Below are 15,287 nucleotides of genomic sequence, written 5' to 3' on the forward strand. Positions count from 1 at the left end.
GAGCAAAGGAAGTGGACAGAGAGTTTAACTGTACAATAAAACTATGATTTGTTCAATCCCAGGCCTTGGTAGAGTTAGCTGGTTTGAGTCAGAGTGGTAACTAGAGCCAGTGCAATTGCCCTCAGCACCACTGGAATGAAGAGGGGAAAAGTCAGCCGGATTCTCACTCCTGATTGCTGCAAAGTTTGGATGTTGGATGAGCACAGGCTCAGCTTCATGCCTTCCACAGTCAAATATCCAGCTGACACACCCGGGCATGAAGAATGGCCACTCAAGCAAGGTGCTGCAGTGCTGCTCGTGCCCACAATAACGCACTCCAGGAAGAGTCAGTGGGGATGAAATTGGTCTTGGGTGGTAGTGGATGAGATCCTGTTCGACACCGCCTGATTTACGTGTTCATTGACTTCAATGGAAATGAAAATCGGTTGGTGTGTACAACCAGCAGCTGATTCGCTATAGCCCGTTCTGCACTACCGCCAGAGACAAAGAATTTCTACCCCAATGCCTTCTGGAGATGAGGGGAGAAGATTGAAAAAAAAAGTTTAGGACAGTGTTAAAACAATGTTCACTGAGTGCCTGGATTAAACATTTACGTGTTGCACAGTATTACTAGGTATATGTCCATTTGTGTTCCATTCTTTAATTCACATTATTTTAGCATATTTTTAATTGGAGTAACTATGAACTGTAGATTTTCATTGGTTTTATTATAGTGTTTCCTACATTACAACAGTGACTACATTTCAAAAGTACTTCATTGGCTGTAAAGCGCTTTGGGATGTTCTGAGGTCATGAAAGGCGCTATAGAAATGCAAGTCTTTTCTTTTATGGAGGCAGAGGTTTCACAGTGATGCAGTCGCACTGATATTTGGGGTTGATTTTAACTGGGGGCAAGTTTGAGGCAGGTGGGGTGTGGACCCAGAGAGGAGCTCAGCGTGAGGCTCGGGCCATTCAAACTCCTGGCCCTTATTTAAATAAACATTGCTAAACAAGAATAGACCAAGGTCCATCTAGTTCGCCTTCCATCAGCCTGGTAGTCGCATGACACAACAATAATGGAGTTGTTGATTAATTGCAGCAATCAGTCTCTACCAATGAGTCTACAACAGACCCAGACATGACATAAAGAAATCCCAGTGGTGGAGAGCTTTGGGAACCATAGTTCCTCCCAAGCATCCTACATTTACCACACGTCATGTCTCAAATTTCTCAGATACTGTGTCCCAAAATGTTATTTCTGAAAGAAACCTGTCTTAATTTGCAGCTAATAAAACAGGACTCCCGCCCAAAACAGGCAGGAGTGATGTCGGGGTCAGTGGGCGGGAGCATAAATCGGGTCAGGAACTGAAGACCGAAGGGAATGGCCCTGGGCATAAAGTTAGCGCTGGGGAAGGGGATTGGCAGCAGATAGCAGCGCTGTGAGGGAGAAGCAAAGGCGGGGCTGGGGAGACACAAGGTCTCCTTGGGGGCGGGGGGGCCCGGGGGAAACACTCTGCTCCTCCTGGCCCACAGGATTTCACAGAAAATTGATATTTTTAAACTTACCGTGGCCTTTTCTGGCCTATCTGTAACTCCCGCCGTGGTTCTGCTGTCAGGGTACGGGCCGTGTGGGCCTCTTGATTCCGAAAGTTAAAATACTAGTGTGGTGCCAGTGACATCATTGGGCCGCAACTTTGCAATGTAAAGCAGGCCCCCGCCTGCCAGAGTTGAGCGGCCCTCTTGTGCCTGTTCTCAGGTAAGTTAACCCCCCACGGACACCATTCCCGCCAGGCGAGGGGTTAAAAATCTACCCCTCTGTTTCTTAAAGATATTTCAATAAAAATTCCTACCCCTTAGCTACTTGGATTCTTCACAACTCAAACAATGATTGTTCAAATGCTACTGTGTAGCAGACTCATTAACTGATTTGGGTGGCTGTTTCCTGCCACCCAAGTAACAACTTAAAAAGTTCAAATTTTAAAATCTCTGCCCCTTCCCTGCTCCCCTCCTGTTCAGACACAGACCCTTCTAATGAAAGTATCAGCAGCTGCATCTGGAGGGAGTTTCACAGTGCATCTTAGGGGTGCCTCCAGGTCAGTAAACAATCAGAGTTTCAGATCGGTCAGCAACAACATTCCTGTCGACTTTCAATTTCCTATTTTATTCTGGTTAAGGATAAAGCTTTTTAAGGTATTTTCTCTTTGTCCCCTTTCTGTTGGTTGACAGTCACAGGATCATTGTGTAAGGGCCCACGCGACAGATGACACAAACTAGGGTTATACACAATGTTCCCCCTAATTTTTTTGGGGTGTGTGACCCCTTTAAGGAGCTGCGTGGCCCATTCACAGTTTCGCACATGCGCAAAATTTAACATTAAAAAAGCTGGTCCAGGGCTGCGCGGGACCGGCTGAGAGCTGCGCGGTCGAACGTTGGTTGGATTCCCTGAAATTTAGAAGGTTGAGGGTGAGTTGATCAAAGTTTTCAAGATATTAAGGGGAACTGATAGGGTAGATAGAGAGAAACTATTTCTGCTGGTTGGGGAGTCTAGGACTAGGGGACAAAGCCTAAAAGTTAGAGCCAGACCTTTCAGGAGTGATATTAGGAAACACTTCTACACACAAAGGGTGGTAGAAGTTTGGAACTCTCTTCCACAAATAGCAATTGATGCTAGATCAATTGTTGATTTTTAAATCTGAGATTGATCGATTTTTGTATTAAGGGATATGGGGCAAAGGCGGGTATATGGATTTAGGTCGCAGATCAACCATGATCTGATTGAAGTGCTCACAGAAAGACTGTATCCTCTGCAACTGGCTTTACAGTAATGAGGTGAGAGCCAGCACTGCTATCAGACCACTGTCTCAGCAGTGAGTGTAACTTCAACTGAATAACTGTTCCATTTATGTTCACCACTGGGGAGGGCAAGGTCCTTAGTGTACCCACTTGCACGCTTCAGCAGTGAAATACCATCACTGAGCTTCTGGGGGCAAAAGCTTGATGTGTCTAATGGATGTCGGATGTCTAGTCCTGTTCCTGTGCGCTGAATGAGCTTTGGTGAATGGAGCCTGTGTCAGTGCCAGGGTGAACAAGGGCTGTGTTCTGGGACTCTGCTGTGGTGTTCAGTTTGACAGCCTGTCTGAACACCAAGAGTTACTGATCCCGGGACCATGTGGGCTAAGGCTGGAAGTGTGCCACTGGGGTAAAGTATGCCTCTTCATATATTGCCGTGATGGTTGTCTCTGCTTTCCAGTATTTTTGCTTTGCATTGACCCCAGTACAAAGAGATAGTGTGCTGAAGCCTGATTGCCAACCCTCCAAGCTGGCATCAAAAAGGTAAGGGCCCATCAGAAAGATCTATGAAGACTCTCTCTCTGAGTTAGCTGATCTCTGCTCGGGTAGCAGTTGGGCCACTGCAATTAGTCTCACCGTCCTCGGTCTTGCAAGAGGAAAACCAATCTGGTTCCTGTCCCTGATCTCTGTCCACTGACTCCAGTTCGGTGTGTTCACGGTAAAATCGTCTGCCGGCACTGGGGGAAATTCACTGAAATCAGGCCAGAACATGGCGGTGAATGAGGCATTTTCCTTCCCCCTGTCTGGACCAACACTGGCCATTCCTTCCCTGCCTGCTGCATGCAAATAGCCAGGCGAGGCTGGACCCCGATCCCTGAAGGAGACCCCTCCCATCTGCTCCACTTACCAGCGTTGCCTGGGACAGCCATCTGGAAGATGGAGTAAAGGCCTTGAGGTTTCTTCCTGTAGTGGCCTCATCTACCACCAGTCGACCCCAAACACTTACCAACTGAAGGCCTTGGTCTTTGCACCACTGAAATCCTCTGCACTGGTGGGAGCCTGCCGTTCATACAGGATGAACCCCAACCAGGGTTGGCCCCCCTAGAACTCCACTCCCAACAAGAGAATCCAGGCATCACTGTCCAGACACACACAAAGACCAGCCACTTGGGTGAGGTTCTGCAGGCAGCCAGTATTTGTGGAGTCTACATCTGTAAGAGAAGAGGAGAAGTGAAAGTTGATGGGAGAACAGAATCCTTTCGGTGAGATGCACGTGTTCCAGACGCATAACCAGTACCCAATTTTGTGAAAATTCTCTTTGTCGGTGGGGGGAATGCAGTGGTGTGTGTGCATGCACATGTGAGTAAAACTACAGGGTAAAGCAGCACATCTTAACTACGTGAACTGGAGTAATATAGCAATGCACTGCAGCACAGTCATTACAAAGTCTTCTCACTGTATGCAACTTTGTGTCCTCCCTATTTACACTTTAGCTTTAACCCACAGATTTTGGCTGGGTTTGCTGTGGGCAGTGAAATGGTTAACAAATCTTTGTGCCAATGCCTAATTTTAACCTTAACACTAGATTATGTGTGTTTGACGCTGAGATCTAGTCAGCTGATTGCTGGCCAGTAAGGATAAACAGAGTTTACTGCCAAAAATGTGAAGGCTAATTTATTTCTAAATAGACTGTGAAGCTTACTTAGAAACTCTGTCGAGCCCCAAATGGAGAACAGCACGGGAGGGAGAGGGAGTTGGGAATACATTCCTAGTAGCGGTTGAGCAAATTCTCATGTCCTTAATTGGGAACATCTGGATTCAACAGCACAGAATAAAGACTGGCAGAGTGCGAGGCATCAGTGTGTGCTGTATATATAGGTGTAAAAAGTCCTTGCAGGTCTTTAGAATGAAGCCCTCCCCTGTTCTCATAGTCTCCCCCGTCCCCGCCTCGCTCCCCGAGTGGAGATAACCGTCTGTGTTTGATTTAATCCACTCACTCAAATTTTTCACTTTTGTCTGAGTGCGGCCATGTTTTAAAAGTTATTTCTTTAAATTCTGTTTTTAGATTCAACTTTGGTTTAAAAAAGTGAGAAAAGCAGCTATGAATTCCATGTAACTGATCACCTGGATAGTTCCTCATCCGTTTTTGAAAACTATGAAAAGTTGTTTTACTTCTTTGGATTTCAGTACTGAGGGAGTGCTGTACTGCCGAAGGGGCAGTACTGAGGGAGTGCTGTACTGCCGGAGGGGCAGTACTGAGGGAGTGCTGTACTGCCGGAGGGGCAGTACTGAGGGAGTGCTGCACTGCCGGAGGGGCAGTACTGAGGGAGTGCTGCACTGCCGGAGGGGCAGTACTGAGGGAGTGCTGTACTGCCGGAGGGGCAGTACTGAGGGAGTGCTGTACTGCCGGAGGGGCAGTACTGAGGGAGTGCTGTACTGCCGTAGGGGCAGTACTGAGGGAGTGCTGTACTGCCGGAGGGGCAGTACTGAGGGAGTGCTGTACTGCCGGAGGGGCAGTACTTGAGGGACTGCTGTACTGCCGGAGGGGCAGTACTGAGGGAGTGCTGTACTGCCGGAGGGGCAGTACTGAGGGACTGCTGTACTGCCGGAGGGGCAGTACTGAGGGACTGCTGTACTGCCGGAGGGGCAGTACTGAGGGACTGCTGTACTGCTGGAGGGGCAGTACTGAGGGAGTGCTGTACTGTCGGAGGGGCAGTACTGAGGGACTGCTGTACTGCCGGAGGGGCAGTACTGAGGGAGTGCTGTACTGCCGGAGGAGCAGTACTGAGGGACTGCTGTACTGCCGTAGGGGCAGTACTGAGGGAGTGCTGTACTGCCGTAGGGGCAGTACTGAGGGAGTGCTGTACTGCCGTAGGGGCAGTACTGAGGGAGTGCTGTACTGCCGGAGGGGCAGTACTGAGGGAGTGCTGTACTGCCGGAGGGGCAGTACTGAGGGAGTGCTGTACTGCCGGAGGGGCAGTACTGAGGGAGTGCTGTACTGCCGGAGGGGCAGTACTGAGGGAGTGCTGTACTGCCGGAGGGGCAGTACTGAGGGACTGCTGTACTGCCGGAGGGGCAGTACTGAGGGACTGCTGTACTGCCGGAGGGGCAGTACTGAGGGACTGCTGTACTGCCGGAGGGGCAGTACTGAGGGACTGCTGTACTGCCGGAGGGGCAGTACTGAGGGAGTGCTGTACTGCCGGAGGGGCAGTACTGAGGGACTGCTGTACTGCCGGAGGGGCAGTACTGAGGGAGTGCTGTACTGTCGGAGGGGCAGTACTGAGGGACTGCTGTACTGCCGGAGGGGCAGTACTGAGGGACTGCTGTACTGCCGTAGGGGCAGTACTGAGGGAGTGCTGTACTGCCGTAGGGGCAGTACTGAGGGAGTGCTGTACTGCCGGAGGGGCAGTACTGAGGGAGTGCTGTACTGCCGGAGGGGCAGTACTGAGGGAGTGCTGTACTGCCGGAGGGGCAGTACTGAGGGAGTGCTGTACTGCCGGAGGGGCAGTACTGAGGGAGTGCTGTACTGCCGGAGGGGCAGTACTGAGGGAGTGCTGTACTGCCGGAGGGGCAGTACTGAGGGACTGCTGTACTGCCGGAGGGGCAGTACTGAGGGAGTGCTGTACTGCCGGAGGGGCAGTACTGAGGGAGTGCTGTACTGCCGGAGGGGCAGTACTGAGGGAGTGCTGTACTGCCGGAGGGGCAGTACTGAGGGAGTGCTGTACTGCCGGAGGGGCAGTACTGAGGGACTGCTGTACTGCCGGAGGGGCAGTACTGAGGGAGTGCTGTACTGCCGGAGGGGCAGTACTGAGGGAGTGCTGTACTGCCGGAGGGGCAGTACTGAGGGAGTGCTGTACTGCTGGAGGGGCAGTACTGAGGGAGTGCTGTACTGCCGGAGGGGCATTACTGAGGGAGTGCTGCACTGCTGGAGGTGCCGTCTTTTAGATGAGGCGTTAAACCGAGGCCCCGTCTTCCCTCTCAGGTGGACGTAATAGTTTCCATGGCACTATTTTGAAGTAGAGCAGGGGAATTCTCCCCAGTGTCCTGTCCAATATCTGGTCATTATCACATTTCTGTTTGTGGGACCTTGCTGTGCGCAAATTGGCTGCCGCTTTTCCTACATTACAACAATGACTACACTTCAGAAGTACTTCATTGGCTGTAAAGCGCTTTGGGATGTCCTGAGGTTGTGAAAGTCGCTGTATAATTGCAAGCTCGTTCTTTCATCTCGAAATTAAATGCTACCTTCTCCCCCTCCAAAGCACACCATCTTCTCCCTGTGTAAAAAGTCATGTGTCCTGCTGCCAGGCTTCTGCCAATGCCACTGTTGATCTGACCTCATGGCATGCAATAGCCTGGGGTGACCAGCCCTCCTTTTTAAGAGGTGCCAATCTCAAATTGGTGCCATTTTCCCCTCCTTCCACTCCACACGCTTAAGATTTCACTATTTTCTTAACTTTCTCCCCCTTTTTACTGAAGATGCTAGCTCTTCCTGAAGCACAGTCCCCCAATACCCAAATAACTGCTGTTTGTGCATTAGCCTAGACACTGAGCATTGGGGATGCTGTTCAGCTGCGGAGGATGCGACCCTCTGTCCTTACCCAACATTCACACACGTGCACTGTCCAGCAGGTGCACGATCCTATTCCCAAGGTTGCTCAACAGCACTGGATTTGTGGCTTCCCTGGTTTGTATGGCCCAGGTACCCGTCGAGTGACGAGGCTGAGCCAGCGGGGATTTGCTGCACATGTTACCCAGGCCAGTGACAGCTGTCGGATTGTGGGTTAATGCCACTAAACAATGCGTTCCCCAACAGTGAGAGGGATCGATAACCTGTGCAATTGCAGTCCAGAGGCTGTGTCCCCAAGTGGTAAAAGCTTGAATAATGGATAATCTGCACAGACAGATTTATGCTCTCAATTGATACTAGCCCTACTGTTTATGAGCAGCTCGGTACAGTCGACAATCAATGTTTGTTGGAGGTCTCGTCACACGGAACCTTCTTGGACCTGACTCACAAAATAACTTTGCTCGCAAGCATCTGTGCTTTAAGCTCTTATTTTCTCACGGCTGTGAAAGCTGTGCCACATTACAAAGCAATGTGTCTCAACATTGATGATCAAAGACAGAAGGTCGCAGCAACTGAAGGGTTAAATCAGCGCTCTAAACTCTCCCCTTCTGAGAAATATTGGGAACACTTGCCTCTGAGGAGGTATGAACAATGGGGTGTCAACATCACCATGCCTACTGCACTTGTAAATATCCTAATGAAGTATGCAACTTCCAATCTGATTTACATCATTGTGGTGTTTGATTGCAAACAAAGGAAGCTTTACCAGACTCTCATGAAGACAAGCACCCTAGAAATATGAAAGAGGGTTGTGACACACCGAGTGTGGAGATTATTAAGTGAGTGTGGAGGGGTTTATAGTGAGGGGGGGGGACGGGAGTGTGGAGACGTTGATTGTGGGTGGTGTGTGCTGGTTAATTCGAGATCTTCAGAATTGCTGCCTTATTAAGCCAATATGAGCTGGCTGCCGTCTTATATCATTTAATTCTGACAGCAGTTAGCTCCTGTAACACTCTGATATAACCCTTACCCCTCTCTGTAACACTCTGATATAACCCTTACCCCTCACTGTAACACTCTGATATACCCCTCACCCCTCACTGTAACACTCTGATATACCCCACACCCCTCACTATAACACTCTGATATACCCCTCACCCCTCACTGTAACACTCTGATATAACCCTTACCCCTCTCTGTAACACTCTGATATACCCCTCACCCCTCACTGTAACACTCTGATATACCCCACACCCCTCTCTGTAACACTCTGATATACCCCACACCCCTCACTATAACACTCTGATATACCCCTCACCCCTCACTGTAACACTGATATAACCCTTACCCCTCACTGTAACACTCTGATATACCCCACACCCCTCACTGTAACACTCTGATATACCCCTCACCCCTCACTGTAACACTGATATAACCCTTACCCCTCTCTGTAACACTCTGATATAACCCTTACCCCTCTCTGTAACACTCTGATATACCCCACACCCCTCACTGTAACACTCTGATATAACCCTTACCCCTCTCTGTAACACTCTGATATACCCCTCACTGTAACACTCTGATATACCCCTCACTGTAACACTCTGATATACCCTCACCCCTCACTGTAACACTGATATACCCCACACCCCTCACTGTAACACTCTGATATGACCATTACCCCTCACTGTAACACTCTGATATACCCCTCACTGTAACACTCATATACCCCACACCCCTCACTGCAACAATCTGATATACCCTACACACCTCACTGTAACACCCTGATTTACCCCACACCTCTCACCGTAACACTCTGATATACCCTATACCCTCACTGTAACAGTCTTTTATTATACTCTATAGCCCTAACAAACTTTATTGGCAAGTGGGAGGTAAATTGAGACGGTTCTGACGAAAGGTCATCGACCTGAAACGTTAACTAAGTTTCTCTCTCCATAGGTGCTGCTAGGCCTGCTGAATATTTCCAGCATTTTCTGTTTTCATTTTAGGTAAATTGAGAGTTGTAGAGAAAACATTTGAAGCTAATATCTTTGTTTGCTCTTTGCTCACAGGCATAATTGGCACTGTTAAAGTTTTTACACCACCTCTGGTGGAAGCAGAGATCAAGAAACCCATCAGCATACCATGTGTTCCGGAGATATCCACCCCAAATACTATGAAATACGTCCAGTGGTTTGCTGTAGGTATAACCATATTGCTACTCAGCTGACTAATCCCACAATAGGGCACCCTGTCACTGTGTGACTGACCCCTCGATAGTGTGGCCCTGTCACTGTGTGACTGACCCCTCGATAGTGCGGCCCTCTCGCTGTGTGACTGACCCCTCGATAGTGTGGCCCTGTCACTGTGTGATTGACCCCTCGATAGTGTGGCCCTGTCGCTGTGTGACTGACCCCTCGATAGTGTGGCCCTGTCACTGTGTGATTGACCCCTCGATAGTGTGGCCCTGTCACTGTGTGACTGACCCCTCGATAGTGTGGCCCTGTCGCTGTGTGACTGACCCCTCGATAGTGTGGCCCTGTCACTGTGTGACTGACCCCTCGATAGTGTGGCCCTGTCACTGTGTGACTGACTGATCCCTCGATAGTGTGGCCCTGTCACTGTGTGACTGACCCCTCGATAGTGTGGCCCTGTCGCTGTGTGACTGACCCCTCGATAGTGTGGCCCTGTCACTGTGTGACTGACTGATCCCTCGATAGTGTGGCCCTGTCACTGTGTGACTGACCCCTCGATAGTGTGGCCCTGTCACTGTGTGACTGATCCCTCGATAGTGCGGCCCTGTCACTGTGTGACTGACTGACCCCTCGATAGGGCGGCCCTGTCACTATGTGACTGACCCCTCGATAGTGCGGCCCTGTCACTGTGTGACTGACGCTCTGATAGTGCGGCCTTGTCACTGCGTAACTGACTGACCCCTCTGATAGTGCGGCCCTGTCGCTGTGTGACTGACTGATCCCTCAGTAGTGCGGCCCTGTCACTGTGTGACTGACCCTCTGATAGTGCGGCCTTGTCACTGTGTGACTGACTGACCCTATGGTAGTGTGGTGCTGTTCCTTTGCGACTGTTAGTAAGCACCCTGGTGCACACAGACATGAGACAAAATATTGCAACAGGGATTCTGTCACTGATCTGACAAAGATTATCAGCAAGAACAATTAATGTTCTAAAGGTCTGGTTTTCAGACTACGGGAGAGTGTTTATTAAAACTGTTTATTTAGCATGTTGAATGTGTAGGTTTTGAAAATTTGCATATATGTGTGTATATATAGATTTTAATTCTGAATTAATTGGACATAAATTGGAATTGATTAAATGTTAAATCGATTAACAAACATATCTTTGAGCCAAAAGCTGCGTGCATGCAAAGTTTTGGGAAATTATTAGCAAGTCGCCAGCTGTTCAGCATCTGTTCCACCCACGGCTTCTGATCAGTAAGGGATTGAAGCCAAAGACTCCAATATAATTGCCCCACAATTCTCCCTGAGAGTGTTGCTTTGTAACAAATCCTGACCTCAAAATAGCATGTTAGAGCACTGAGCTCCATGACTGGTTAGCACATGGGTTTGTACCCGGTATCCACAGTGCTGAAGTGGAGGAAAGCACGTCCGACAGCAATTGTGGAAGGCATGGAGACAGAGTGCGCAAAGGCTCCTCTTCAGCATCTCCTGGAGGCCACTGACAGACTGGCACTGCCTGATGCATTGGAGTTGGTCATCTGCTTAGCATTTCAGCTGGGGTATAAGTGTGTGGCACAAGGAGAGGCAGCTAAAGGGGGCGAAAATTATAACTATGGAACTTACATTTTATTAATACTCTTTAAAATTTCAACTTGTGTCTGTGTTCAGATGGAGAAGAACACTCGGCAAAGAATCTATTTCCAGGACAGGGAAAGTAGCACTGTCGACAATGCCACCGACTACACCGGTCGGATCAGAGTGGATAAGAACTACACTCTGACCATTGACCATGTGAAGCTCGGAGATGAGCGGATGTTTTTGTGCCAAGTTGGTGCTGGTCCAGCAGGCAGCGGTGAAGCCACAACGGAGCTCAAGGTTTACGGTAAGGCTTTTTGGAGCAGTCTGTTAGAATCATAGAATAATACAGCGCAGAAGGAAGCCATTCTGCCCATCGCACCCGTGCAGGCTCTTTGGTAGAGCTATCCAATTAGTCCCACTCCCCCTGCTCTATCCCTGTAGCCCTATACATTTTTTCCCTTCAAGTATTTATCCAATTTCCTTTTGAAAGATATTGAATCTGCTTCCACTATCCTTTCAGGCTGTGCATTCCAGATCACAACACGTTGCGTACATTTTTTTCCCCTCATGTTGCCTCTGGTTCTTCTTGTGAAAGCGATGTGTCCTGTTTTAACCAGTCACTTGACACAGATTGACTTCACATCTGCATTTTGCATTGCAGGGGCAGGTTGGGCAGGCACAGATAATAGCAGAGCTTTAGATTTTGTGCGTGCTTTAAAGTGTCCCTGCTTCTCCGTGTTTAACAATCTTCTTTTTTGGCAGATGCACCAGAGGTGCCTGAGATCATTCAAAATCATGTAAGCATATCGGTAATGGAGACAATCCCAGCAGAGGTAAGAGGAGCTAAATGCTGATACTTTGTTACCTCACTTTTACACTTGGAGAGTGTTTTATTATGTAAAGAAATTGCAGAGCTTCGCAGATGCCTTCTGGTACAAAAAAACTACAGTACAAATTCTCCCTCCGTACTGCACACCTCAGGATAACCTGACACCAACGTGTTGCTCTGATCTCTCTCCAGAGGGTCTTAGTCCTGTTAACTGATAAGGAGTCAGGTCACAGATCAGCCATGATTTCATTGAATGTCAGAACTGGCTCGAGGGGCTAAATGGCCTCCTCCTGTTCCTATGTTCCTAACTCCAGGAAGGGTCTGAGTATCAGTTTTAAGCAATGTATTATAAATAAAGGTAAATGCTGGAACTAGACAGGTGGCCCATCATATCTGTAAAAAGAAAAGATGTTTTAATGTTTTGGGTGTAGAAGTCCTGGATTTTTGTCTTGCGACTGCCCCGCTTGCACTCAAAGACAGGGCAGTAATGTAACGAAAATGGAGCGGCTGCTAATCCCGCTGATGTACCTCTGCTTTCACGTCCGCTGAGATTTTTGGGTGGATTTGAATCCTGTTGGAATTCCCGCCTGACTAATGGCAGTTTCTGCTCCCGCCCACAAACCAATCAACAGTACATTCGGGACACTGCAATTTCCAGCGATACTTCGAGGGACCCCCAGCTGTTGTCAGGTAAAGCTGGATGAAGCTTTTGCAGACATTTTTCTGGCCGTCACTTGTGGTTTTTCCACCTTAATGGATTTGAAATCTTATGTAGTTGCTGCTGTAGGATCTGCATGCATGTTACCCACTGATCCACAACGCTGCTTCTTTCTGTCCCTGACGGGAAGTACATCTTCCATTAAGCTGTTGCTGAAGGCCCTTGACAAGTGGCCACACCTCTGGGACCCACAAACTTTGGGCCTCACCTGCCCCGGGCTTCCCCCACTCAGCATTACCCTCTCGGAGCACTGACCCTCTCGGAGCACTGACCCTCTCGGAGCACTCACCCTCTCGGAGCACTCACCCTGTTCCATGGGTCCCCGGCGGTGGCCTGATGCTGCCTGGTTTTAGCGGCTATGCTGCCGTTTTTCTCAGCCAGTCGGCAAGTGGCATATTACTGAGGCCCGGCCGTTATAATCTCTACTACTACTGACAGCAGTGTAATTGGGGCAGTACTCTGGATCAGTACCTGATCTGGGGCTGCTTGATGCTGACGCTGGGTAACAGAACTGTTGAGGGTAAATTTAACCCCCAAGAACGGGTGGGTTTGGGTCAGATGAGGAACGATTGGGTCGACTAAACCTGTATTCACTAGAGTTTAGAAGAATGAGAGGGGATCTCATCGAAACATATAAAATTCTGACAGGGCTAGACAGACTGGATGCAGGGAGGATGTTTCCCCTGGCTGGGGGGTCTAGAACAAGGGGTCTCAGTCTCAGGATACGGGGTAGGACTTTTAGGACCGAGATGAGGAAAAATTTCTTCACTCAGAGGGTGGAGAACCTGTGGAATTCTCTACCACAGAAGGCTGTGGCGGCCAAGTCACTGAATATATTTAAGAAGGAGATAGATAGATTTCTAGACAGAAAAGGCATCAAGGGGTTTGGGGAGAGAGCGGGAATATGATATTGAGATCGAGGATCAGCCATGATCATATTGAATGGTGGAGCAGGCTCGAAGGGCCGAATGACCTACTCCTCCTCCTATTTTTCTATGTTTCTAGGTGAGAAGTTAAAATGTTAAAAATTTAAAACTCGACCCCAACCCGCCTCGAACCCGCCCACTCCAGTTTTAACAGAGGCAGGACGGGGAGGGGGCAACCAATCTGACCTCAGGAGGCGGGTTGGTCGGTAAAAGCTTTTAAGGAGGCTAAGTGCTTCCATTTGTACAGGCTTTTTATTTTTAATCGATTTTGGCCGGGCCAGCAGTTAAAAGTAGGCAAGAAGGTATCCATAAGGTAAGTGCATTTACAGCACTGCTTGTGGGCCAGGAGGAACAGGAGTGTTTCCCCCCTGACCCAATGAGTTTACCTGCTTCCAGCTCCACGATCACTGACTCTCCCCCACCGTGATCACTCCCCCTCCATGCTCCCTCCCTCCCCATGGTCTCCCCCAATGACCTTGCTCCTCCCCCACGCTCCCCCCCCTCCCCATGATCTCCCCCACTGACCTCACTCTCCACATTCCCCCCCCCCCCCCCCCCCCCCCGCGCCAATGCTGATCCCCCGCCCCCACAATCTACCTGCTTTCTACTCCTTAGCTTGTCAATCAGGCTGGCTGTTAGGCGGGAAACCTGTAGAAAAATAGTAAAAGACATCCTGCAATTAAAATCAGCAGGATTTCCGGGAAACCCAAACTTCCGCTCCGCTCCGGACGCAATTCCCCGTAAAACTCAGGGTTGTCGTGTCCAATAGTGCCATCCCTCCATATGACAAATGGAAAATGACCTCATTAAAAGAATTGTAATCATTTTGAATAATGTATGCAACGTGTATTTTTATGTAGAGACTTTTTTCTCCACTCGTAATGGAAGGAAAATTGGCCCGGTCCCTTTAGAGGCATTTGCCCGATTATGGGATATTCGCTGAACTCGGGCAATCTGTTGCGCCTGGATGCAGACCCAGGAAAATCTCTCCTATAGTCTCATAGAGCTTGTGACAGATAGAAAGAACTTGCATTTATATAGTGCCTTTCACAACTTCAGGATGTTCCAAAGCACTTTATAGCCAATGAAATATTTTTTAAGTATGCTGGTGATTTACTATTATCGATATTGTCATCATTGATTGCACTTTGACAGTCACTGTGGTATATCTCTCTCTTTTTCAGATTGCCAAGTGTCGCACTAGGAATGGTTACCCCATTCCCAACATCACATGGTACAAGGACCGTGCCCCACTGCCAGTTACCACCAAGATGAACAGCAGTACGTCACATTCTCATGTCACCTTTCTCACCCCCTCCACCAACAGCCACCACCTCTGGCATACACTGCCTGAGAGCAGTGAAAAGAGCACATCCCCTCCACATAACCTGTATGTGATTGTCGTGTCTAGTATCATCCATCACTCACTTCCTGACTCTGTCTGCACACGAGACACTAATGTCAGAACAGATGTTTTGCAGCTACTAGTTGCTATACGGAATTCGATTACAATCTGATGTGAGTTTGACTCTCCCACTTGCATGTCGCCTGGTTTAGAGTCATCAGGGCACTGAAGCCAAAGTGAATTTATAAACAGATTCCTGCAAGAAAACAGCGAGGCCGGAATTCCTCGGCATCCCCGCTGGTCTCCCACCGGTGTAACCTCCGGAAAATGGCAGAGATCCAATTGCACCAA

At 49.0% G+C, this 15,287-nt stretch overlaps 1 protein-coding gene across 6 annotated transcripts in view; it reads left to right on the forward strand.

Moving 5' to 3' along the window:
* mcamb (melanoma cell adhesion molecule b) overlaps positions 1 to 15,287 on the forward strand; it is a 173,124-nt gene that overhangs the window by 104,302 nt on the left and 53,535 nt on the right. For all 6 annotated transcript variants that reach the window (XM_085967664.1, XM_085967661.1, XM_085967662.1 and 3 more), the window contains 4 exons: positions 9,415 to 9,542; positions 11,209 to 11,422; positions 11,881 to 11,951; positions 14,776 to 14,872. In XM_085967664.1, coding sequence (XP_085823790.1) covers positions 9,415 to 9,542; positions 11,209 to 11,422; positions 11,881 to 11,951; positions 14,776 to 14,872 — 510 coding nt within the window. The remainder of the gene's footprint in view (positions 1 to 9,414; positions 9,543 to 11,208; positions 11,423 to 11,880; positions 11,952 to 14,775; positions 14,873 to 15,287) is intronic.

The sequence above is a fragment of the Somniosus microcephalus genome, chromosome 26 (genome assembly GCF_052327205.1).
Source record: "Somniosus microcephalus isolate GS21.2 chromosome 26, FLI_Smic_1.0, whole genome shotgun sequence".
NCBI lineage: Eukaryota > Metazoa > Chordata > Chondrichthyes > Squaliformes > Somniosidae > Somniosus > Somniosus microcephalus.